Source organism: Erythrolamprus reginae, chromosome 2 (assembly GCF_031021105.1).
Source record: "Erythrolamprus reginae isolate rEryReg1 chromosome 2, rEryReg1.hap1, whole genome shotgun sequence".
In the NCBI taxonomy this organism is placed as follows: Eukaryota; Metazoa; Chordata; class Lepidosauria; order Squamata; family Dipsadidae; genus Erythrolamprus; species Erythrolamprus reginae.
In genome coordinates this window covers 242,175,042-242,201,787 of record NC_091951.1, presented here as the reverse complement: position 1 = coordinate 242,201,787, position 26,746 = coordinate 242,175,042, and the positions used below count along the sequence as shown (strand labels likewise).

At 39.5% G+C, this 26,746-nt stretch overlaps 1 protein-coding gene across 1 annotated transcript in view; it reads left to right on the top strand.

Moving 5' to 3' along the window:
* The first annotated feature begins 4,370 nt into the window (after nt 1–4,370).
* The window catches only part of NRG1 (neuregulin 1), an 802,420-nt gene continuing 780,044 nt past the window's right edge, over nt 4,371–26,746 (top strand). The window contains exon 1 of the mRNA XM_070742348.1: nt 4,371–5,061. Coding sequence (XP_070598449.1) covers nt 4,371–5,061 — 691 coding nt within the window. The remainder of the gene's footprint in view (nt 5,062–26,746) is intronic.

Here is a 26,746-nt window from a genome sequence, read left to right as displayed (position 1 = left end):
ATATCCATTTTAGCAGTCAATAATCTTATTTATTATTTCTTCTTCTTTTGGGATTTTTTTTTTCAACATCAGTGGGTAGCCTCAAGCTCTGGGATTCCCTGGTATTCTCCCAATGAAGGATAATCCTAGACAAAGTAAGCCAGGTGCTGCCATCTGTTGAGAGTATATATAAAATCTTCTGTACAAACAACCTTCATATGCCTGACTGAAGTGGGAGGCAACACGCTAACATGCATAACTGGAAATGCATTCTACATGTCACCTCCACGTTTACAAAAATGCATATGTTAATGGGCACACAATTTATGTTTGCACAAACACCCAGTTAAAAGTGCATTGCATTATATGAAGATCTTTGTACAAACTGTACAATGTTAGCATAAACCAGGGGTCCCCAAACTTGGTAACTTCAACTCCAGCATAGCTGGCTGGAGAATTCTGGGAGTCTACAAGTCGTAAAGTTGCCAAGTTTGAGGACCTCTGGCATACACTTTTTCCATGCTACAAATTAGCAAACTGCAATTTATATGATGCAATAAGTAGATAAGAGAAGGGAAAGTGAGATGAAAGTCATGATTCCCAATTACAAAGGGAGATATTATTTTCCCCTTTCATTACATTTACCAAATTTTTAGGTATGCAGGAAGCTGTACCCATCAAACTTGAATTCATCATAATTTTATCAACTTAAATGGCTAATATCAGTGCAAGGGAGAACCCAAATGATAAGCTTGATTGACAAATGTCTGTTACATCATTTTATGATTTTACAGGTGAAGTGAACACATTATAGGAGAAGTGTTTGAAGAGAAAATAGCCTAAACATAGTTTATCTTATTAAAGTATTACTAAACGCCTTTGCCTCTGTAATCACTGAGGCTTGGAGAAAGACATTCTAGTGAATTCATTCTGCGTTCAAGATGAGTTGCTCACTGACATATCAAATTATATGGCTATGGTGTTAGATTTGCATGGGAATGAAGAAACGAGACATAGAACAGTTTAGCACCTTTATTGAGCTTCAGCTATTACTAAGAAATAACTCTGATGATCTGCAGGGAAGCAGCTTTAAGGGCTTCCCTTAAACCCAGCCTGCCAGTGACAGCATTCAATTCTGCCACTGCTACATTGGCCAATCAGTGGCAGCTATGCAAATTGACTCTGAATGTCAGTGCATAACATATGGAATACTGTAATCTTTGGTAGGCATATTCACAAATAAGTTAAAGTAGAATAAGTAAACTTTCAAATCAAGTTGATGGGAGATCCCCAAACTATCTGCTCTCAGTATGGAGCATGATACTGGTGGTCCTTGACTTACAACATTTCATTTAGTGACATTACAATGGCACGGGGGGGGGAAGTGACTTATGAGCATTTTGCTGTTGCAGTATCCCCATGGTCACATGATCAAAATTCAGATGCTTGGCACAGCCAAATTATGACTGATTTTGTATGTATGTGTTTGGATAGTTCGTTAGAGTTTTATTGTTTAGCTAACGTTTGACTCTTTGTTATATTGCAGTGATGGTGAAACTTTTTTTCCCTAGGATGCCGAAAGAGCATGGGCATGTGCTATTGTGCATGCATGAGTGTCCACACCCATAATTCAATGCCTGGGGAGGGCAAAGCAGCTTCCCCCCCAGAGGCCCTTTGGAGACTGGAAATGGCCTGTTTCCCAACTTCTGGTGGACCCAGTAGGCTCGTGTTTTGCCCTGTCCAGGCTACAAAGGCTTCCTTGGAGCTGAGGGAGGGTAAAAATGCCTGTCCTCACCCCCCCCCCCCGGAGGATTTCTGGAAGCCAAAATGCACTCCCAGAGCCTCTGTGTGAGCCAAAAATCAGCTGGCCAGCACATACATGCACATTGGAGCTGAGCTAGGGCAATGGCTCATGTGCTAGCAGATATGGCTCCGCATGCCACCTGTGACACCGTGCCATAGGTTCGCCATCAGTGTTATATTGTATTGCATTATTTGTTTTTGTAAGCCGCCTTGAGTCCCATTGAGAAGTCGAATTGATTAAATTAAATGAATTAAACTGGTTCATATTTATGATGGTTGCAGTGCAGCAGGCTTATGTGGTCATCTTTTGTGACCACCTGACACGCAAAATCCAAATGGGGAAAGCAGACTCACTTAACAACCATGTTCTTAAGCAACTGCAGTGATTCACTTAACAACCATTACAAGATAGGTCATAAAAGAGGGGCGGCATACAAATTTAATAAATAATAATAATAATAAATAATAATAATAATAATAATAATAATAATAATAATAATAATAATAAAATGGGGCAGGATTGTCTTGCTTAGCAACAAAAATTTTGGGCTTCCCACTGCGGTTTTAAGTCAAGTATTACCTGTACTGAATGTCCTTGACTCAGCCTTCCATCCTTCCAAAATGGGTAAAATGAGGATTCAGATTTTTGGGGCCAATATGTTGACTCTGTAAACCACTTAGAGTAGGAATCTCCAACCTGGGCAAAGCCTGGCAGACATCAACTGCCAGAAACATTTATTTTTTCTATAAACATTCTTTTTTAAAAGAAATTTTCCCCAAAAATCCCTTTTGTCCATTCCCACTACAACATTATGGTTGGTCATACAGTCAACCAGATGTTTAGAGTGGGTTTTGTATTTTTATCCACTTATCAAATGCTTCCCAAGGACCTAGGAGAGGCAGATGTTGTTGGATCTTGTTACAGTTATCCGGTTATGCTGGCTGGAGAATTCTGGGAGTTGAAGTCCACCAGGCTTAAAGTTGCCCAGGCTGGGAACCCCTGGCTTAGAGAGGGCTGGAAAGCAGTTTATATGTCTAAGTCCCTGGTTACCAAGGTGGGCCCCACGCCCCACAGGGGGGCATTTGATTTTTAATAGGGGCAAACTTTGTTTAAACCATCTTTTTAGGTTTCCTCCAAATGAGTAGAAATTCACTTTTGAATAGTAAGACTTACATTTATTTATTTATTTGTTCCTTTGTTTGTAGGCTGCCCTTCTCCAAGGACTTGGGGCGGCATACAAATCTAATTATTATTATTATTATTATTATTATTATTATTATTAATAATAATAATAATAATAATAATAATTTAAAATTACACTTTAAAATTCCAATATTTAAAAACAATCATACTAGTTCAGTCATACAACATATATCTCATTTCATTGGCCAGGGGGCTGAGACTAAATGCCCCAAGCCTGGCAACATAGGTGAGTCTTAAGACCTTACAGAAGGTGAGGGGTGGGGGCAGTACGAATCTCCGGAGGGAGCTGATTCCAGAGGGATGGCCCTCACAGAGAAGGCTCTTCCCCTAGGCCCTGCCAAGAGACATTGTCTGTTGACAGGGAGAATGCGAACTCTGTGGGAGCTAATCAGTTACTGGGACTCATATATGTGGGGGGGGGGGATGAGGAGTTTAGAGGTGCATAGGTGGGGAATGGGCAAAAAAAGCTGGGGAACCACTGGTCTAAGTGCTCTTGCTATAATACTCAGACACACCCCTATTTTGGCAAAGTAGAGGAGGGTGGAGGTGAGGAGAAAGGGAGAGGGAGAACCAGGCTACTGCCTGGATGGGGGGGGGGTACGCAGTGGGGTAGCAAAAATGGAACTCCACCCCAGAGAGCACCCAAATTGCACTGAAAGATGTTGAAAGAAAATGCAGGACGTCCTGCATAAGCCACGCCCCCTGTGTGGTAGTAAAAATTTTGGTAGCCCTTCACTGGGGAGAATTTTCCCTCAGGCGAAGCAGGAGAAAGTGTGAGGGCAAAATAACCCTCCCCTCTCTCAGACACACACAAACACGCCTCTTTCCCCGCCTCTGTCCTGTTGGCAGAATGCGCGCCAAAGGGAGCGCCCACAGAGCCCGCTCCGAAGGTAAACAGAGCCGGGGAAACACGTGGCCGCGCGTCTTCTTCTCCGCTTGGCCAGTCCGGCGCCTCCGGGCCTCTCGGCTCAGTCTCTCTCCCACAGCCACTCGGCTTTCCGGTGTTGCGCTGCCGGCATTAAGAAGCTTTGTTAACGGTTGGGCGCTATCCGAAGCCACCTCACGGAGAGGTGGCTGTGGAAATATATATTTATATAAGCAGCCTTCCCAACCTCCCTCAGGCGCTTTCCCGCCTTCTTCTTCCTCTCCTGCTCAGCGAAGCGGCGGCACCGGCACCCTTAACTCTCCCCCCCCCCCCAGCCTCCCTCCCTTCCACAAGACCAGGCGACGCGCAGGTGGCGGCAACGGAGTGAAGAGGTGGAAGGAGGGGGGGCGGGTTGGCTCAGCTGGCGGGAACCGGCCGGGCTTTCTACGAGCGCCCTGCGGTCGCTTCCCGCCTCCTGTGTCACCCCCCTCCCCCTCCTCACGCCCGCCTCAGCCGACCATGTTCCTCCTTCGCCGCTGGCTGCCGCGTCTCCTCTTGGCGCTGGGGGTTTCGGCCCTGGTGGCCGGGGCGGCCGCGTCGTCGTGCTCTCCCTCGCCCCCCGGCGAGGATTCGGTGCAGGGGCTGGTCCGGCTCGCCTCCGTGGTGGTGGAGGGCAAAGTACTGGCTCACAGCGTGGCCGAACTAACGGCTGACCGGAGAGGAGGAGAAGGAGAAGAAGGAACGACGTCGTCGCTGAGGCTGTCCGTGCAACCTGCCGCTACCGCCGCCACCACCACCACTATCCTCCTCCTCGCCAGCTCCTCCTCCTCCTCCTCGCCGGCTCCCAGCCCCCCGCTCCCGCACCCCGGCAGCCCGAGCCCGGCGCCCGCCTCCGCCGTAGCTCGAGTGCGCGTGCACCAGGTGTGGCCGGCCAAAAGCGGCGGGCTGCGGAAGGACGCGCTGCTTTGGCTGCTGCTCGGCGAGCGGGGCTCCGCTTGCGGGAGCGCCTTGAAGGAAGAGGGTCGCTACGTCTTCTTCATGGAGCCCGTGGTGGCAGCAGCAGCAGCAGCTTCGGGCGGGAACAGCAGTCAGTCGCCACCGCCGTCGCCGTCGCCACCGCCGCTTCTCTTCCGAGCGTCTTCCCCGCCCCTGGAGACGGGCAGGAATCTCAAGAAGGAGGTCAGCAGGGCGCTGTGTACCCGGGGATGTGGTAAGTCAGCGGGCGGCAGGTTGGAGGGGTGAGTGGGTGGGGGGAGAGAGAGACGGGGCGGGTGGAGAAAATAAAGAAGTGGCTTGGGCTGGCCCGGATCTTTAGGGGAGGTGGGAGGTGAGTGAAGAAGGGAAAGAAAGAAAGAAAGAAAGAAAGAAAAGAGGAAGGAAGAGGAGAAGGAGGAAGGAAGGAAGGAAAAGAAAGAAAGAGGAAGGAAAGCAGAGGAAAGAAGAGAAAGAAAGAAAGAGGAGAAAGGAAGGAAGGAAAAGAAAGAAAGAAGAAGGAAGTAAGAGGAAAGAAGGAAGGGAAGGAGGAAGGAAGGGAAAGAAAGAAAGAGGAAGGAAGGAAGAAAGAAAGAAGAAGGAAGGGAAAAAGAAAAAAGAAAGAAAGAAGAGGAAGAAGAGGAAGGAAGGAAGGGAAAGGAGGAAAGAGGAAGGAAGAGGAAAGAAGGGAGGGAAGGAAAGAAAGAATGAAAAAGGAAGTAGGGAAGAAAGAAAGAAAAAAGGAAGGGAGAAGGAAAGAAAGAAAGAAAGAAAGAAAGAAAGAAAGAAAGAAAGAAAGAAAGAAAGAAAGAGGGTTTTTAAAAGTTGGCCGGCCAATTCCTTATTTTCTCCCTTCCCTTCTTTCAGTCTCCCTGGATTTTTTGTAGAACAGTGCTGGGTCCTCACAGTTCCCATGATTTTCCAATTGAGTTTAGATAGCTGATCCTCTCCCCTTCCCCGCCTGCTCCCAGAAGTTGAGGGATAAGGGTGGGGAAACTTTGGGAAATGCAACAAGCAGTCTTCCACTTTGGGGCTTTGCAAGGGGTGTGTATGTCGAGGCTTTCTTCCTTGCCCGGGCCGTTGTGTTTTGGAAAAGGGAGAGCGAGCTAGTTGGCAAAGTCTTTTCAGGCCCTCAGGAGAAGAAAAGAAGCTACAGGGGGAGGGGGAGGGTTTTCCTCCTCTTTTTGCCTCATATTCGAAAGGCCTCAGGTGTGCATTTTCCTCCTTTGGGGGTAAAAAAAAAGCATTTTAAAAGCAGGCCGGATTTGTTACGTTTGGATGTTAATAGGTTGATCGTGGTTCTTGGTGTGTTTGATTGCTAACTTTAGTGAGGTTGACAATTCCAGCCTCTGATAATTTTTGCTTCTTATACTGTACCATATTGCCAATTTATTCTGTGGTTGTAAAAAGTATTTCCTTGGCTGGTTTTTGACACGTGACATTGTACAGATATTTTTGCTTGATCCTTGACAGGGCCCAGCAACCTCAATGTCATTTGAATCCCCCCCTCCCAAAATAAGGTTCACCTTGCTTCCATCAATGGGAAACCCCATTAAGCAATTTCTCACATGCCCTTTCTGTTATTTCAGTGGCTGAAAAATGTTCAGTCGTCTTCTTCCTACTCCTTTTCTAAATGCATCGGCGTCGTGTAAGTTATTGTGAGATGCTTGCTTTAAGTTGTTTGTTTGTCAGCGGAGTGCCTAGTCATGTTTTATAACAACTGAAATTTAGTCTTGCCAGTATTATTTAAATGTTTGCATTGTAGCCCAGAGTAGATGTGTGGATAAAGAAAGGGCAGAAAGACAAGGTGAAGAACGATAATTGTCAGTCAAATTCAGAAATGTTGTCTGTCTTTTTCATTTGATGTAATTTCTTACAGATTTGTATCTGTCTGAATTGGCATGCACTTTCAGCATTATTTACCTATTTGGTTAATTCATTAGTTATAATTTGGGCTTTTTTGTAGCTAAGAAATGGCAGATTGTCTTAGAATTACTGCAGAGGGGAACTGTCCACACTAAATGGTGCTGATGTTGAGTGAATGACCTGGGGATTCCCTAGAACTGCAGGATAGATGTCACTGTAAAACAAGGGAAATACTCTATGGAGACCGGATTTATATTGGCTGATATAAAAGCTGAGCATTTCTCTGGAGGAGACTGGTTTTTTCAGGGGGTGCAGAAGGAAAGGGGAATGCTTTTTCTATCCCCTGTAGTAATATGATACATAACATGACTTGGTCAACTACAAAACAGAACTGGGCATTAACATCACATGAAACAGGCACGTAAAAGGAATTTCTGCAATATCAGAATCTTATTTTGTCAATTCTAAAGTATTGTTAAGTATCTCATGTGATTGTTATTTTCTGATTTCTATTAACTTATTTAATGGCATTGTATACCATTATCTTAAATCAGTAAACAATCTGATCTTCTGGGAACCATTAATTTACCACCATAATTACACTACTTTAGGGGTGGGTGAATTCGTATAACACCACACACACACACACACACACACACACACACACACACATCATATACACTTTCTCTGATGCACCGGGATACATTTATGGAGTCCTTTTAAAAGTAATAAAAGGTAAAATTCAAAGGAGAATTAGAAAACAATAATCACACTTAACGTGAACATCTGTTATACATTATACACTTTTATTATTACCAGTTCTCAGGGTACGTGGATGTACACTCTGTCTGAACAACTTGATCTTTATAATTTATGCCTCAGTGTTTCTTCACTGTTTGATATCTGCTGATGATACAGTAAGAAATGGAATGCTTATGTATTATTGTCAGTACTCTTTAGCTTTATACAAGACTTTTGCTTTAACCAAATTGAAATTACCTGTTCCCAAGAACAAAGAGGAGAGGAACATAACTGAGTAATCTACCTAACCTCCAACATACAATACTGCAGTTTTTATATTTGTAATGTTAGGATTGAAAACTGATCATTGGATTTCAGAGGCAAGTTCATTAGAAATCTGTAAATACAAGTTCTGCTTTCCCAATACTGTAGAGGATTCTATACCATTTCCTTTGTCAATAACAAACTGAAATTTTCCAGCTTTTAGTAACTGCATTCTTAAAATAGAATCTGTTGACCTCTCAGTGCTCCAGACACTGCAGTGTAGCCCGAAATATTCATAAAGGTGGTGTAAAATGCATTTTGTAACATTGGTAAGTAAATAAGGCATGACGTAAACATATGCTATTATTTGGTTCCAGACTCATCTGCTCAGTTAAGATGTCATGTCAAATCGTGGTTTTATAAAGTTGATATACTATGGCTAAATTGTCAAACTATGGTTTTTGACATTGATTATATATCTAGAGTTAGATGCTTTAACTGTATTTTCTAAGCAGGAATTTTGTAAGCAATGGATGAAATCCTTATGACCTTTTTTAAAAACAAGAAAATTATGATACTGCTGTTATATTACATACAAATCAGACTTACATTTGAAGTATTTTGCCAGTACAGTCTAGAATGATAAAATAACAGGGACTATTCATGCTGCTTATAAAACAATTATGCCTAGATAGAATATTGTTCAATAAATAGAATGTGGAAAGGAAAATGTGGTTCCACTTGTACTTTGGAAAAACTCAGTTTAGACTCTAAGCCATGATTAGCTTGGATATTGGAATTCAGCCATTATATGATCGGCTGATTCAGCTCAGGATGCATTCAGCCTGTACTTAAACTGCAGTTTATTCAAAAGGCTTCGCGTGCACCGTTATAGAGGCCAATAAACTTTTGAAGTTTTATCAGGATAGAAATAATTCTTTTTTTTTGGTTCATTTTTAGATAGTGAATTTGTTTATCCTGAAATGGAATTTTTGACTTTAAAGTAGTCCTTGACTTACAGCCATTCATTTAGTGACCATTTGAAGTTGCAACAGCACTGAAAAAATTTGATTGTGAACATTTTGTATACTTATGACTGTTGTGGTATCCCCATGGTCACATGTTCAAAATTTGGACACGCATGGTCATTGACATGTATTTGGATATGCACTTGATCATTGACATGTACACTGCTCAAAAATTAAAGGGAACATTTAAACAACACAATATAACTCCAGTAAATCAAACTTCTGTGAAATCAAACTGTCCATTTAGGAAGCAACGCTGACTGGCAATCAATTTCACATGCTGTTGTGAACATTCAACTTTGTACAGAACAAAGTATTCAATGAGAATATTTCATTCATTCAGATCTAGGATGTGTTATTTGAGTGTTTCCTTTATTCTTTTGAGCAGTATATTTATGGGCATGTATCTAGTGGAATGCCTAGTCATGTTTTATAACAACTTGTCATTACTGTTCAATGTTTACATTGTAGCCCAGGGTAGATGTGTGGATAAAGGTCAGAAAGACAGAGGCACTGCTCCAGGGTCATGTGAATGGCCATTTGTAACCTGAAGCCTCCCCAACTGGCTTCAGACCAACACAGTTAATCAGAGAGGCCAGATTCATTTAACAACTGCAATGCTTTGCTTAATTGTGGCAAAAAGGTTGTAAAATGGGATGCAATTCATTTAACAACTGCCTTGCTTAGCAATATGAATTTTGGCCTCAGTTGTGGTTGTAAGTCAAGGGCTACCTCTTCATTCTTAGAGAAGACATTTTATCAATGCACAAATGCAAAATAATGCTAAATGTAAGCCTCAATAATGATTCCTTATAACAACAAGGGAATAGAGGATTCATTCTCCATTTTATAAAAAAAGAAGAAGGACATAGATGAGGGCAGGGGGTAACCTTTATGGTGTGGTAAAGCTCAGACATGCTTTAAAATGAAAGGGATGTCAGAAAACATCTTCCCATTGTTTGACAGTCTACCCAATTCTATGCTGCAGAAATAATTAAGTGTGAGCATCCCTCTTTTGTGCACTTCCAGCATTGTTTATAGACAGAGTGCCTTGGTGATGACGCCAGTTAACATGCAATTTCCATGCAGTACATACTTTACTGACATGATGACAGGCAGCAGCAATTCATGCAGCTTGCAAGTCGAAAGGGCTAGCTGCTACCCATGGCAATCAATAGGGGAAAAGGGGAATCCCCTCTTTTACTGTAACAATTGCAGAAGCTGTGATTACTTCAATGCCTTTGCACATACGTAATTTCTGACTGGATTGCTGGCTTTATTGCTATAATATCTAGGCTCCTAGCCCATAGTTTTCAAGATACTGTATTTGCCCAGTGCTGATCAAGATGCATCTTTTGTCACCTTCCCAAAAGTGCTGGTAAAAATGAGTATTTTTTCCTCTTGTGTTCAGTGATGCTGCAGTTCACTGAGGTAATGCTGGCCAGTACTGATCCCCGCTCTGAAAGATGATGCAAGAATCAGTACTGTAATAAGAAAAAAATGGAATAAGATGTACAATTCTGAAATAATTTAGATTATATGTGAGCGAATGTTTATATAGGTATGCAGATAGTCCCTGAATATTTATCCACATAATAAGTTCCATGTTTTTATGAAATTAGACTAAATAAAAAAATCTTTTTATGTCACATACTTAGTGGTTTTGTTTGTTTGTTTTTAATGTAAAGGAGCATGCAGATATATGTCTATTCATCTGCAATCTGAGACGTAGCTGAGAAGGAGTATTATTTTAATCTGTTTATGGATGAGTGGTTACTGAAGGTTGATATATCTAATTATTTTATGTTTAATATGGAAATGGTTTTGCTTAATTATTATTATTCTTGTTCCTATATAAATCTAAATTCCACTGTATTTGGTTTAGTTTGGGGGTTTTTTTTCAAGAAAGAGGATGCCACATTGCCAAGTAATCGATATAATCTGGACCAGGATTTGTATTTACTGGACTTTAAATAGGCTAAAACATGTTAATCTACTGCTTTCTTCAGATCATACAAGGCAATTCTGAGTCCAATGAAAACTAAAGTTCGCATTTTCCTTTTAAACTGCATATCTTACCCTCTCATCAAGAAAGAAGCTTAGAGAAAATGATTAATAGGAACTATTAATTTTGTGTTCAGATATTTCAAGCATTCTCAGCAAGGTTTCCTTTTGCCTGTTGATATATTATATCATGGCATCTGGTCATTTGCTTTTCATTTAATGTGCGCAGGCCACATGTAGCTATTTGTATAAAATATTGCTACAAAGTGCATCAACTTGATACATTTTCAAAGCCTCATCACTTAATTACCATTGTTATGTAAGATTATGCAAAACTAACTTGCTAAAATATTCTGCTTGTACTTAATTGTATTTATCTTTAAATATATAAATAGGTTTCTTTAAATTTACTTAGCACATTTTAAAACTCATAAATTATTCTATCTATTAAAATACTCATTCTATTTTCCTACTATCATCATGTCTCATTTGCATGGATGGAACTAAATACAATCACATGGGGAAACCCTCTTAAACCCAATCAATATAAAAATGCATTTGAAAAACTAAATGAATAATTGCCTTCTGGTTTATCTACACTAGGGAGTATAATTTTATCTCTATGTGCTAAGTTAGAATAATTACTAATGGAAATGACATATATATCCTTGTATACATAGGAGGTAGATATGGTTCTCTGGAGGTTTGAGGTTAACAAAATAATGTTTTTTCTTTCTTAAAGAAAGTCTCATGAATATTATAAGCTCTACTAGCCTATTAATGTTTCTAAATAATATAGAAGCATACAAGATGATTGATGGTTTGTTTAATTGATCAATAAGGCCAAGTGATAGAAATTGTATATGTTTTTTATTACATTATCTGTGATGTACTGTATGTTGTTTCCGAATTGTAAATTATCTTCAATATAACAAAAATGAGGTTATGTTTAAAATTTTGCAATGCAAATTCTGATTAGTAATCTAAACATTCTGTGATCAGTCTTGTTTATCAATCATATTGATTACTGGACAACTTTTCATTACTACTTCACACTAGATAATAGAAGTGCATTGTATATTAGCTGTCTGTCATATTATTTGGGTACAATAGCACAAAGTCATGGGCATAGGAAATCTTTCTAATTAATACTTTTTGGGGGATACCCCTCCGTGTTTCTGATTGGTTCATCAAGCCAAGATATATCATGGAAAGCTGATACATCTGATTATATTTTTTCTTAACTTTGCATATAACTTCAGAAGGTTGAATATAATCCAGTGGTCCCCTATTTAAAATATATTTCTTTACATTGCATTACAAGGAGCAGATTGTTCCTGTGATTAATCAATTGCAGTTTTCTAAGTGCACAAATCTTGTATAGTCTGTAGTGAGGTGATTCACTGATGGATGTATTATAAAAAGATGGGGACAATGTGCTCTGCTGTTTTTCATTTCTGAACAGTGGAATCCTGATATTATTATTATTTGAGTACATCTGAAGCCTGGAACATGCACAATAGATATGTTGTCTTATGTAACAAAAATGTCAGAATGCCAATGTACTGATAGACAGTATAACTTGCAAGTGCTGTTAATGTAAATGTAATTACAGATAGCAGTTATATAACTGCATGATGCTATGCTTCCAGCCCTGAAAAAAAATCCATAGAGTTTAGTAAATCCATTTTTCAAAATAAAACTATTTAAGTATTATTTTATATTTACTATATTTTTTAAATTATTCATAATGGTAGAAATACACCATTGGACCTCTTAGAAACAACCCTGATAGGATTTTCAAGAGTGATTTTTCCAACCTATATTGGAAATTCCTGGTTAGGAATTAAACAATGATTGCCAGTAAATCTGTCCCCTGCTATTTTGTCAATATTAATTATAAGCATGTTGTTTTAAAGTTTATTTTAAAAGCTCCAAAGGAATAGAACCTAAAGTTATTTTTCACTAAATGGCTTAATGTAGCCCTTATTTAAAGATGTTTTGTAATGAACATAATTATCTGACTGGGATTGTTTGTTGACAGATACATATCTCATTTTATGCTTGTGCAATGTGCTAAAACTACATCACAATATTTGTATTTGTGTCAAGATTAGAAAACAATAAAAAGTCCCAATTGCAATATTCCATTATTATTTTATCATAACAAAAATGAATCATAGGTTGAATTGACGTCTTGAAGCACTTAAAATGACTTATTTACACATCTGAATCAGTAATAAATGATTTTTAAAAATAACCCTTCTAGAGAAAGAGCAGTATATAAGGAGCCACTTCTTCCTGGACTTTAAAGCAGTAATATATGTTTTTGAATGAGTTGTATTGCTATTCAAAGTTCACCCTTCACTATGCATAGTTTTATAAAGTGTTAGACATCCATAGTATCTTATCTTGATAAATTGTTCAGATTATTGTTGACAGTTTTTAAAACAGACTGTTTTGCTGCTGAGATTGAACTGATTGAACTCTGTGTGGCAATAGCTACAGGATTTCAACTTTTCTAAGGCTTGTATTAAGATAGAACTGCTTCTGATGGAGAGAATGTGTGAGAGAGAAAGTGCACACACAAACACATTCTCCAAAGATGATAAATCATCCTGAAATAACTTTCCAGAATAGGTAACAAGAGTACCAATTGCTTGCCAGTGGGAAGTAGCAGGCTAGGACAGGAAAGATCCAGATTGAGTGCTAATGAACTCTAGAATGAATTTAATAATGCAATGAGAGAAACTTTTTGTTTTGGGATTCCCTCCCCCTAAACTTCAGGGGGGAAATATATGAAAAAAATGTCTGATAAAATATGTTTAAAATCAATTCATTGCAGTCTTGTTTCAGGCTATAGTTTGATTGTGTAGCAAAATAATATATGTTAAGAATTGGCAGCATGAGTGCCAACCTTATGTTGATTCTACTGGATCTTTCATTACTTTTACCATTAATCAAGGTATTGGGATTTTGCAGCAAGGTGTTATGTTGGCTTTAGTTTTGGAAGATCCAATATCAGAAATGATATTTCGCTAATGGTATTCCCCACAGTTTTGCATCACCAATGTGGATGACTCGGTCTTATTCCAAAGTGCCTTCTAAGACTCTGCACCATTGCCTGGAGATAGTAAATGGCTGAATCTGATTGAACAAGGTTAGAGATGCTCAGTGTAAAACATACCTGTTGTTGGATGCTATTGGCTTATTAATAAGGTGTTGTTCTCTAGAACTATGTGAATACCAAGGGCTGTTTGTGTGTTTGTGTGTGTGTGTGTGTGTATATATACATACATACATACAGTACATACATACATACATACAGTGTGTGTGTGTGTGTGTGTGTGTGTGTGTGTGTGTGTGTATATATATATATATATATATGTCAAATGTTTTTTTAGCTGGAATTTTAAAATTAAGGGAGACTAGGATGGTCCCATTTCAGCCTTGTTCTGGCCTCATCAGCTAGCCACACCCTTCCTTACTGGGATTTGATCCTGTGGACTCTGCCTTGTAAGGCAGAGACTTAGCAGAGGTGCTATCAGATCAGATCCCTTCCAGCTGTGTACCAGGGAGGGGCTATATGTTTTTTTTATGTCGGATCACCCTGGTATATTTCAAGGAACGTCACAGCTCCTTTTTGCCTCTAGGCCCAACCCAGGGCCACTTCAAGGCAGTTAATTTATTTATAGCCGACAACTATATTCTGTATGCTAGGGCAAACAAAGCATGATCTGAGTATCTTCGCTCTAACATAAGGACAAAAGCAGGAGCCTGAAGATGACAAGTGGGATCTCGTCGAAACGTTGTCAGAAATCTATGAAACTTACATGGAAAGAAACCTGAATATGCCAAGACCTTTATGTGTGTGTGTGTGTGTGTTTGTGTGTGGCTTGGCATATTCGGGTTTCTTCCCATATAAGTTTCAGAGATTCCTGGTGACGTTTTGACGAGGTCCCACTTGTCATCTTCAGGCTGCTGCTTTCGGCTTTGTGCTAGGGCGAACAAAGCGTGATCTGAGTACCTTCCCTCTATAAATACTGGTAGGTGTGTGTATGTGGAGTGCCGGCTCAGCTGCTACAAGCTCTGTTGAAACTTCCTGGTTAGTTGGTGGTGTAACACCTTAAGTAATTGATGCAGTTGATGCACTTGAGGTATCAAGTGGGACCTTGTCGAGGTAGCCACACCCTTTTTACTGGGATTTGAACACGGGGGTCTTAGCCGTTAGGCTACAGGCTCAACTCCTGTATCAGCTTGTACCAGGGAAGGGTTATGTGTGATTTTTATTTTGTCGACTCACCCTGGTATACACACACACACACACACACACACACACACACACAAACAAGCTGTATGTATTGTTGATTTTTTTGCCCAATATAAATATGCTGGTTCTGTAAACCACTTAGAGAGGGCTGTAAAACCACTATGAAACAGTATATAAGTCTAAATGCTATTGCTGTTAATAATCGAATTTGCATTTATTCCAGTCTACTGAAAAATTGTTTTTGAGGATTGTTTAAAAGAATTATAAGTTGGACGAAATCTCCTGGGTTGTTAGAATGATGTTTGGAGAACATATAACTTGATTTTCATCCAGGCAGAATTGAAAGGGAGGTGAGGACTTTTAAAAGCCTGAATGGTTTTAGCTTAGGGAATCTAATGAGATTTTTTTTCTTTTAAGGTTCTCTATCACTTTAGATTATTTTCTCAGGCCCTCTTATTAGTTCCAAGAATCCCAAAGATATGCTTGGTTTGTGCTACAGAGAGCACTTTCATAATGGCTATACTTAAGCTCTTGCAAAATGGGAAGCCTTTAGCAGTTGCTCACAACCATGAAGACTAGATTCTCACAGGGTCTTATTTTATTAGATTTATTGCAAGGAAAAAGGGACCAGCTTGCAAAATCTAGGGAACTGAATATATGGTGTATTTATTCAGCATTCATATATCATTAGGATATGGATCCTTTGAGCCTTGCACTGACCATCTTTTTTAAAAGTAGGAAGGTTACTTCATGGATGGGGGGGTATATATATATCAGGGTTTTTCAGCTGGCTGGAGAATTCTGGGATTTAAAGTCCACATATCTTAAAGTTGTCAAGGTTGACAAACACAAAATAAGTTCTGGCCTTTAATTGCAAAATATTTTCTTTGGCTCTAAGAAGACTGTTTCATACAATTTGTGTAACATTTTTATCCACAACCATTTTGAAGTTAGTAAATATCTTCCATTTTTATTTATTATGTCATATTAATCTAACATTTGAACTCTCAGTGCCTCAGTCCTCTTCCAACTCCCTCTCTTTTTCATTTTGCTAAATCTAATCTTGTGTAAATCATGAAAAAGCTTTTCATTAGCTAAAGAAGCCTACAGTTTGCCGAAGAGCACCCATGGGCCCAGCCCTTGTGGAGACAGCACACCTTCAATGTGGTGTGAGGATGATTTCAATTAATATTCTTTGGTTTTAGTTATGTGGAGCATTTCAATTAACATTCTTTGGATTCAGTTCTGAAATTAAAGTTATGTCTGAAAACAAGTAGTTTAAAATTATTTCTGAAACATTCAGAAACTCATTAAAAGGTGAGATTTAAAGGTTGTAACTTGCTTATTCAAACTGTATTTCTCAGCAGAATAGTTATGCGTCCTAAATTCAAAGGTACATCTTGATGAATATAAACATAGCATTTCTCATTTATCAATTTGCCACAAAGATGTGTTTGCATACCATGAATTATTTATACACACAGAGAGAGACACACATTGTGTGTGTGTGTGTGTGTGTGTGTGTGTTTTCGTAGATTTTCACAGGTAGAGGTATGAAGGTCTTGGCATTTTTGGGTTTCTTCCTGTGTAATTTTCAGAGATTCCTGGTGACGTTTTGACGAGGTCTCACTCGTCATCTTCAGGTTGATGCTCTTGGCTTTGTGCTAGAGCAAGGAAAGCATGGTCTAAGCTGCCTTCCCTCTATAAATACTGGTGGGTGGGTGTGGAGTGTTGGCTCAGCTGCTGCAAGCTGTGTTGAAACCTCCTGGTTAGTTGGTGGAGTAACACCTTGAGTAATTACATTTGCAGCAGCTGAGCCAGCACTCCACATGCACCCACCACTATTTATAGAGGGATGGCAGCTCAGACCATGGTTTGCTCACTCTAACACAAAGGCAAAAGCACCAGCCTGAAGATGACAAATGGGATCTTGTCGAAACGTCACCAGAAGTCTCTGAAACTTACATGAGAAGAAACCCGAATATTCATTTGTGCCTATTTACATTGAAAAAATTCTTATTTGTCACAAATGACTATGTTTATTATTTACACACATGCTCATAGATATATTTATAAGAGAACTAACGCTAATGATGTATCTCAGAAAATGATGTAGGACTTTTTTGCTGTTGCTTATTTATTCATACCTTATTTTAGCCAGGTTTCCATGAAAAATAATATTAAAACAGGCCTGATAATAGTGATGATGAGTGATTAAAAAACAAAAACAAACTGCAAACTTACAAATTTGCTAAAATCCCATTTTACATGGTTTTATATCACTAAGATAGAACTTGTCATCTACTGAGCTTAAGCAACAATCTTATAGCAAGTCAGACCATTGATCTAGAATTGCTGCATATTTATTGGGAGTCCCCTTACAAAACTTTACATTTATTTTGTAGGGTTCCTTTTCATATGCTTTGTGATTTTTTAAAAATTCTGTGAATGACTCCAGTGTTCGTTATTTATTTATTTATTTATTTATTTTATTATTATTTATTACTTAGATTTGTATGCCGCCCCTCTCCGAAGACTCGGGGCAGCTCACAACATGTAGAAACAAATCATAAGTAAACAGACAAATTTAAAAATATTTAAATATTTTAAAAACCCCATATGCTAACAGACGCACACACAGACATACCATGCATAAATTAAACATGCCCAGGGGGAGATGTTTCAGTTCCCCCATGCCTGACGGCAAAGGTGGGTTTTAAGGAGTTTACGGAAGGCAGGAAGAGTAGGGGCAGTCCTAATCTCTGGGGGGAGTTGGTTCCAGAGGGCCGGTGCCGCCACAGAGAAGGCTCTTCCCCTGGGGCCCGCCAACCGACATTGTTTAGTTGACGGGACCCGGAGAAGGCCCACTCTGTGGGACCTAATCGGTCGCTGGGATTCGTGCGGCAGGAGGCGGTCTCGGAGATATTCTGGTCCAATGCCATGAAGGGCTTTAAAGGTCATAACCAATACTTTGAATTGTGACCGGAAACAATTCAAATTCCCCTTTAGTGAAAATTATACATCATAGGCATTAAATTTTGGTATGATCCACCTGCTATTGGCTGATTAGTAATGGTGTTAACTGTACTAGTTGCTGATACATTTCGAAGTCCAACTAAAATGTTCCTTTGAGTTTCAAAATAATTATATATTTGAAGGAATCACTCTCAATACTTATGAACATGCTTCTTAGTTTTGGTCACCACCAGAAATATTGTTCAGTGGCACATCCATGACAGCCATAAGAGTTAGCATTAAGAGAGAGGGTTTTCCTGACAACAGTACTTTCCTATGGAATTCCCTTTCAAGAAACATATATACCTGATCCATTGCTTGTATTTCAGCAGACTTGAAAATATATTTTTGTTCCGTTTGGTTTTTAACTGCCAAGTTTTTCCTCTTATGTTATTTTTTGACACATTGAGAAGGTTAGAGTTTTGAAAAGCAGTGCAGAGATGGTTTTCAACAGTTTCCGGCCAGTTCTGGAGAACCGGTAATGTACATTTTGAGTAATTTGAAGAAGTGATAAATGCCACTTTTGACTGGCTCCACCCCCACCTATTCTCTGCCTCCTGAATCCCAGCTGATCAGGAGTAAATGGGGATTTTGCAATAACCTTCCCCTGGAGTGGGGCGGGAATGGAGATTTTACAGTGTCCTTCCTCTGCCACGCCCACCAGCCTTGCCCACCAAGCAATGCCACTCCCGCAGAATGGTAGTAAAAAAATGTAATCCCACCACTGAAGCGGGTGTGTAAGAAAAACATATAAGTAAGTCATTATGCATTGTAAATCCAAAAGTATTCTTCAGAATATGATGCCACACTAATACCTTATATATTCTTAGTACTGGGCCGTGGTTTTTGACTATGTTCTCCTTCAACAATGCTCAAGTGAAGCACTCCTTTGAGGGTAAATTTCAAAGTAACACATATTCCTTTTCTACAGGTAAGGTAAATGGGATCTATAGAACAAGTAGCATCTAAGCAGTGCCTACTTTCTTGTCATGTGATTTTCCCAGAGAAGCAAGATATTCTTGTATAGCGGCAATGTTCTGGGAAAGAGATAAGAGCCTGTAAATTCTCATAATAGTTAGAAACATAGAAGACTGACGGCAGAAAAAGACCTCATGGTCCATCTAGTCTGCCCTTATACTATTTCCTGTATTTTATCTTACAATGGATATATGTTTATCCCAGGCATGTTTAAATTCAGTTACTGTGGATTTATCAACCACGTCTACTGGAAGTTTGTTCCAAGGATCTACTACTCTTTCAGTAAAATAATATTTTCTCATATTGCTTTTGATCTTTCCCCCAACTAACTTCAGATTGTGTCCCCTTGTTCTTGTGTTCACTTTCCTATTAAAAACACTTCCCTCCGGGACCTTATTTAACCCTTTAACATATTTAAATGTTTCGATCATGTCCCCCCTTTCGCTTCTGTCCTCCAGACTATACAGATTGAGTTCATTAAGTCTTTCCTGATATGTTTTATGCTTAAGACCTTCCACCATTCTTGTAGCCCGTCTTTGGACCCGTTCAATTTTGTCAATATCTTTTTGTAGGTGAGGTCTCCAGAACTGAACACAGTACTCCAAATGTGGTCTCACCAGCACTCTACATAAGGGGATCAGAATCTCCCTCTTCCTGCTTGTTATACCTCTAGCTATGCAGCCAAGCATCCTACTTGCTTTTCCTACCGCCCGACCACACTGCTCACCCATTTTGAGAAATCACTACCCCTAAATCCTTCTCTTCTGAAGTTTTTGCTAACACAGAACTGCCAATGCAATACTCAGATTGAGGATTCCTTTTCCCCAAGTGCATTATTTTACATTTGGAAACATAGTTGCCCAGAAAAAGTCAGAAATTTCACAAGGACTAACCTATAGAGAAGTAGAGAGAAAATATGATGATGGTTGGTGAACCATGTTGGCTTGTTGTAGAAAAGTACAAAGACAGCCTTGAAGTAAAGTTAAAAAAACCCAAACACCCCCAAACCATAAAGCAAACATAACTTTAGGCTGAGAAGGAAAAGGAGGTGAGAAATAAGTTCTACTCAGTTGATATCATATTAGTGTTTTAAAGGACAGTTTGATAAAAGAGAGGCAGAAGGAAAATTTAATGTGATGTGCAGTCATATCCTGGAGGAAGATTTATGAAGGCTGTGCTGCCAGCCTGAAGAATTGCCAAATATGCCTAAATAATAACCTGCTTAACTCAAAGAAGAGGGAATGGAAAAGTAGGAATTGCTTTGCTTCTACTGATTAAAAGCAGAACTTTCACTTTCCAGGCAGGACAGTAGTTTAGATTCACTAAAAAAAAAAGTGTCATCAATCTGAACTGCTAATAAAGGGAAGGAAGAGTGGGATTTATCACTCTGTTTGTTTATCTGGTCTTACTGAAAATGGCATCATTAGTTGTCTACATTTGAACATGAAGTTAAGAATCTCTTGCATGAAGGAAGAGTGTGGGGGAATCATCAGAAGGTTTTGTGCTGAAGTGTTTGTAGAAGCGAGCCCAAAGTGCTTGTGCAGGAAAAAGTGCTTAATTTTTGCCTCTTGTGACTGACTCCTTTGGCACTTCTAATAACCGCCAGCAAGGACTGAAAGATGTTTTTGTACACACATAAGAGCCTCTTCTTTATCGTGGAAAGCCAGATGAAGCTGTACAAAGCCTCCCCCCATCAAGGGAAATCAGATCATCTCCTTATTTTTATAAAGAGAAGGATCTCATAGTCTCTGTGACATAAAATTCCATGTTAAATATAATCCAAACCCTTGCACATCTTGAACAGAGTAAAACAATGCTGATTGGCGGGACCTCGGGAAAGAAACTTCTCTGTGGTGGCTCCGACCCTTTGGAACCAACTGCCTCCAAAGATCCACACTATCTCCACCCTACTGTTTTTATTGTTGTTGTATTTATTCCGATTGTTAGCTGCTCAGAGTCCATTTGGAGTGAGTGCATATAAACATAAATACATACAAACAAACAAACAAACAAACAAACCTCCATTTGTTTGGACCTCAGTACCATGGACTTTGCAATTTAATGGACCAAATTTGCTTATACTTTATTGCACTTCTGTAATGTTACAATTACATAATTAGTGCAAATATTTGCATCCATTTGCATCATGATATGGCACAGTAAATGACACAACTAATCGTTCACATAGTTTGCAAAGTGATATTATTGCATGTGTATGTGTATAGGTATAGATATGTATATGTTGTTTGCTTTTTTAAATATGATAGGGTTTTATGCGCTTTTTAATATTAGATTTGTTTTCGCTGGAATATTGTTTTTATTATTGTTGTGAGCCGTCCTGAGTCTTCGGAGAGGGGCGGCATACAAATCTAATAAATTGAATTGAATTGAATTGAATAGGCAGGGGTGGGCAACAGGCACCATGGTGTGGAACACCGTTCCACTGGCAAAAATGACGCTGCGCGTGCAGCTCCATCACTGCCGGTGCATGTACAGCAGCCGAATCTCGCCGCCCCAGCCAGCACCTGCTAGGTGGGACCAGAGAACGTGGGGCTTAGCCAGTGAGCGTGGGGCGCCTCTGCTGCTGCCGCCGATTGGGCTGACCGGTGGCCAAGGGGCTGGGTCCTGCACGGTGGCGGTGGCAGTCAATCCCAGTTGGGAACCACCAGCAGGAAGAAATCCTGCAGGAAGGAGAGCAGCTTGTTGGGGAGACAACGCTCCCCCATTTTGGGCAAGTGGGTGACGCGGGCCACCATTGTCTCCCCAACAAGCAGCTTTCTTTCCAGTGGGATTTTCCACTGTTGCCACGCAGGACCCAGCCATGTGGCTGCCAGCTGGCTGCATCGGCAACAGCGGCAGAGATGCCTCGGTTAGTCCTGCCCGAGAGCTGCCAGCAGGAAAAATTCCTGCAAAAAGAAAGCAGCTCATCAGAGAGACGATTATCACCTGTGTCGCCTGTTTGCCAGAGACTGGGGAGCATCGTCTCCCCGATGGTTTGTTTTCCTTCCTGCAGGATTTTTTCCTGCTGGTGGCTCCTGGGTGGGATGGCTTTGGGCCACGACTCTGCACATGCACAAGAAATTAAAGGGTGGGCACATGCACCCCTGCCCCCCCTTCCACCACCTGAGCATTCCAGTGGGACCACAAATGGCTGCTCTTTACTGGGTATGGGTATTTGTATGTCTATGTGTATATGTACATGTACCCTGTTTCCCCCAAAATAAGACATCCTTTGATAATAAGCCTAATCAGGCTTTTGAGTACATGGCAATAAGGCCAAGTACTTTTGTCAGGGTTCAAAAAATATAAAATAGGGTCTTATTTTCAGGGAAACACAGCATCTGTCTGTCTGTCTGTCTGACTGTCTGTCTCTCTGTCTCTGTCTGTCTGTCTGTCTGTCTGTCTGTCTGTCTGTCTGTCTGTCTGTCTGTCTGTCTATCTATCTATCTATCTATCTATCTATCTATCTATCTATCTATCTATCTATCTGCAGTAATACCATTTTGCAAACTGTGCAAATGATTAGTTGTTTCATTTACTGTGCTATATCATGATGCAAATGGAATATATATATATATTCTATCTGTGTGTGAAGAATGGTCTGTTAATTGGGAGTAATAAACATCTCCTACCTTAGCAATTTACTAATTTGTAGTTTCAGTAGTATTTTTATTTACTACATTTCCCCCCTATTGCTCTTCTTTCTCCATAAATTTGCAAGTTTCTTTTCCAATAATGGGAACAGAAAGAATTGACAGCATTTAATAAAATTTCTTACATTGTTTAGTAACAATTGTTAAACTGTTTATTATCCTCTGCAAATTTAACTTACAATCCACTCACATTCTTAAAATCATAAATAACAATAGGTATTCTGACAATAAATTTGAAATGTACGATATTCTTTGTAATAGAACTGAATTCCGTTGTGATTCATTTAGCTTTTTCAGATTTTTGCTATAATGGTTTTTAAAGAAAAATGATAGAACTATAGTTGATATATTGCACTTTGGATTTTACTGAATACATGTAAGAATAAATGTAAGGAATTATGAAGCTGACAGTATTTCTTACACTGCTGTAGAACATTTTTCTTTTTAAAATAATGTACTGATATGGCAGACAGAATATGGAATTTGCTCACTAAGATGACCCTATCATGCATCTGTCTGAAACACCAGTTGTTTTTCAGATGACACTTTTAAGGCACATGTTCAACTTCAAACTGCATATTTGATTTTAGGAAGATACTGTGTTTGTAAGTGCGCTGAGCCCAGGCTGTGCTGATACACCACTCCTTTTCTTCCTGTGCTCTGCCTGCTACACCAATAGTCCCATGGTCTGTGATGCTACAGTTATGTTAATTTCCTTCACCACACCTGTTCCATTTTGGATGAGCTGTCAAGTGCACATGCTTCTATCTCCATCCCTAAATGCAAGTTGGTAGCTCTTGCAGAGACTGTGAGAGAAAAACACTCTGGAATTTGGCCACTGCCAAAGGATGTAGAAGAGTCCATGGCCTTCTTAGCTGAATTGGTTTAAGAGCTTACAGTTCAGCCTTTGGAACAGAAAAATACCAAGGTGTGTATTTGTGGGAGGGAAAACAGTTGTGTTTATTTAGATTGTATGTAAAGAGAAAGATGCACTATAACAGTTTTGCTCCGAGACTTAAATGTACAATAATTTTTGCTAGTATTGGCATTATCCTAAATGTCACTATAAAAGACTTCATTAATTCATAAAGGTCGGGGGTGGGTGGGGAGGAAAGATTACTATCATACATTTTGCATCCCATGTTAGTGTGATGTTGATATTAACCGCAAGAGAAAAGGTGTGTTTCACAACAGAAAGCAATCAGATGGCATCAGAAAAAGGCATAAATAACAATAACTAACTGGAATGACAGGCAACATTAATCTTTATTGTTACGGGAATTTTGTAAAGTTGTATTAAGTTATAAGAAAATCAGACCTCGTTATCATCTTTCTTTCTTCTGTCAAATTCTCTTTTCATCAATTCTTAGGATGTTTTCACCTTCTAGCTGCAGACTAGGCTGTATCTGCCATCTTACTGCTCAGATCTGCTTCCTATTCCCCATGTCTTAAGAATTGTCACTGGGATAGTTCAGGGCTATGAAGAGGGTCACCATTGACAAGCCAGACAATAGTAGACTGGGCATTCCCCCATTCCATGTATTGCCTGCCATGCCTGGAGCAGAGGAGTCAGGTAGGAAGGTAGAGATTATTTGAGAGCATGAACAGATGCAACAGGGTAGATCCAGTTGATATGAAGATGTTTATTTCTTTGGACTTTTGAAAACCTTTTGATCAAGTCTGTCACCAAAGACAAATTTTAGTAGTTGTGAATTAAGGGGACAGGTTGACTTGTGGATAGGTAACTAGAAATTAATAGAAAGGAGAATATAGGAGTAAACACACACTAAAATAATATATTTCTAGAAGTTAGGAGGACTTTCATACTGATGGATTTTTTTTTATTGTCACTACTTTCTTCGGGAAGCTGAAGTGAAATAAATTGCTACTGTAGTTTTATAAAAGGGTAGGGCTTGGACATTAAGGATAATAGCATTTCAAAAATAAATGTACTCTTTCTCTCACTTTAAAGAAGAAATTCAGGGTTTTGGTTTTTTTAAAAAATCTGTTTTAGATTCTATAGTTATTGCCAAATCCAATCTGGATCAGTCACTGGGACCAGAGATTTCATCTTCCGAACTTTTAAACTTGAGCTGGAGCCCATCCTCAAGGAACTTCTCTCTTATATCAGAATGTGTGCTTTTGGCTATTCTATGCATTGCATTTAAGCAATGCCTTCCTATTGGTTTATTGGTGTGTTGATGGACGGTGATTGGTTGTTGTTTCTTTTGCTGCGTGCCAAGCCCTTAGCTCATAAGTAAGCTGGTAGTAAATCAGCACTCTTGTTGACTGACAAGGGGCCTATTTCCCAGGCTTCAATCATTTTCCTGGTTATCTTTGTAACTGCACAGCCAACAATCTTAGTAGCTGCAAAATTGAAAGATGTCTTTTAAATGGTTATTCAAATTTAAACATTTTAAACTGTGCATCTATTATTGTGGTTGGGAAAAATCCATCTACAATACAGTGGTACCTCTACTTACGAACTTAATTTGTTCCATGACCAGATTCTTAAGTAGAAAAGTTTGTAAGAAGAAGCAATTTTTCTCACAGGAATCAATGTAAAAGCAAATAATGTGTGCAATTGGGGAAACCACAGGGAAGGTGGAGGCCCTCTTTCCTCCCAGGAGACTCCTAGAGAGGCCCCACAGAGGCTTCTCCCTGCCTTTTCCAGTTACAGTTTCGGAGGCTCGGGTTTGTAAGTGGAAAATGGTCTTGAGAAGAGGCAAAAAAATCTTGAACACCTGGTTCTTATATAGAAAAATTCGTAAGTAGTGGTGTTTATAGGTAGAGGTACCACTGTACTATTTTTATTGCTAAATGGGACGTTCCAAAAGTGTTGTGGCAAAGCTACAGGATCAAGATATTTATTTTATGTTTTCATTTCCTTGTTTTCTCATTGTTTCTGAATTGTATAATAGTAAATATGCTAAATTAATAATTCTGTCAACATGCAATTTTCAGTCCCATGTTGATGAGTCTGAGGTTGACAAACATTCTTTAAAAGCAATGAAAGCTGACTTCTCTAGATTATTTTCAAAAGACTGTAAGCTGCTCAAAATACGTACCACATGCTGTGTGTAGACATATGTTGCTCACCACGGAGATAAAGACAGGCACAAAAAGGATTATAATAACTTAGCTGGACATTAATTTGCAAAGCAAACTACACTAAAAACTGAATCAAGTCAATGACAATTTGATTGCATTACTTTCTTTTACAAAGTAGAATGCTGGGATTTTAAGATATCTATTAGAATAATGCCCGAGGTACTACATTTGTTCAGGGCTCGGATAAGTCTTAAAATCTGATATTATTCTTCTGGTGCAAGCATTTCTATCTGGAAATTAAAATTAAATATCTTATCTCTCTGTGTGTGCCTTTGTTTTATTTAATTTTGTCTTTAAATTTTATTTCAAAAGTATTAAGAGTCTGATTATGTGCTGAAGAATGAAATCCCAGCGTCATGGGACACTTTGGGATGGGAAGGAGGTTAAGTTACTAAGGATGGAGGTATGTATGGCTCCTGCGTAGCTGTTGGCTTGTCTCCCTGGTTTGTATTGTATTTTCATCCTCCAGACAGCCAAAGAGGGGAGTGCTAAATAAGAGGAAACTGGTTTTATATTCCTGGTTTTGGTGAATATAAGATGAAAGGGTGAAGAAAAAGCCAATCATTTTGCGGGGATTAGCAAAGATACTCTGTTGAGTCCTGAAGCATGGAGGAAAAAGCCAGGATGTTATGCAAGAAGAGAAATTAGCTCAGAGCATGTTGACGCAGAAATGTCTGTCAGTGGAATCTTTCTGCCACATAACTCCAGATGAAGTTTTGTAAGAATATTAACACAATTTATCTTGGGACTTCTTTTAAACATGATTATTATTATTTATTAGATTTGTATGCTGCCCTTCTCCGAAAACTCGGGACAGCCCACAGAATAAATATAGAAACAAATCTAATACATTAAAAAACTACAGCTAAAAACCCTATACAGTATATTACCCAATCGGACAATCCAATCACACCATGCATCACATTTATTGGTTGGGGGGCGGGGGGAAGATCTAATTGCCCAGGCCTGGTGACATAGGTGAGTCTTAAGACT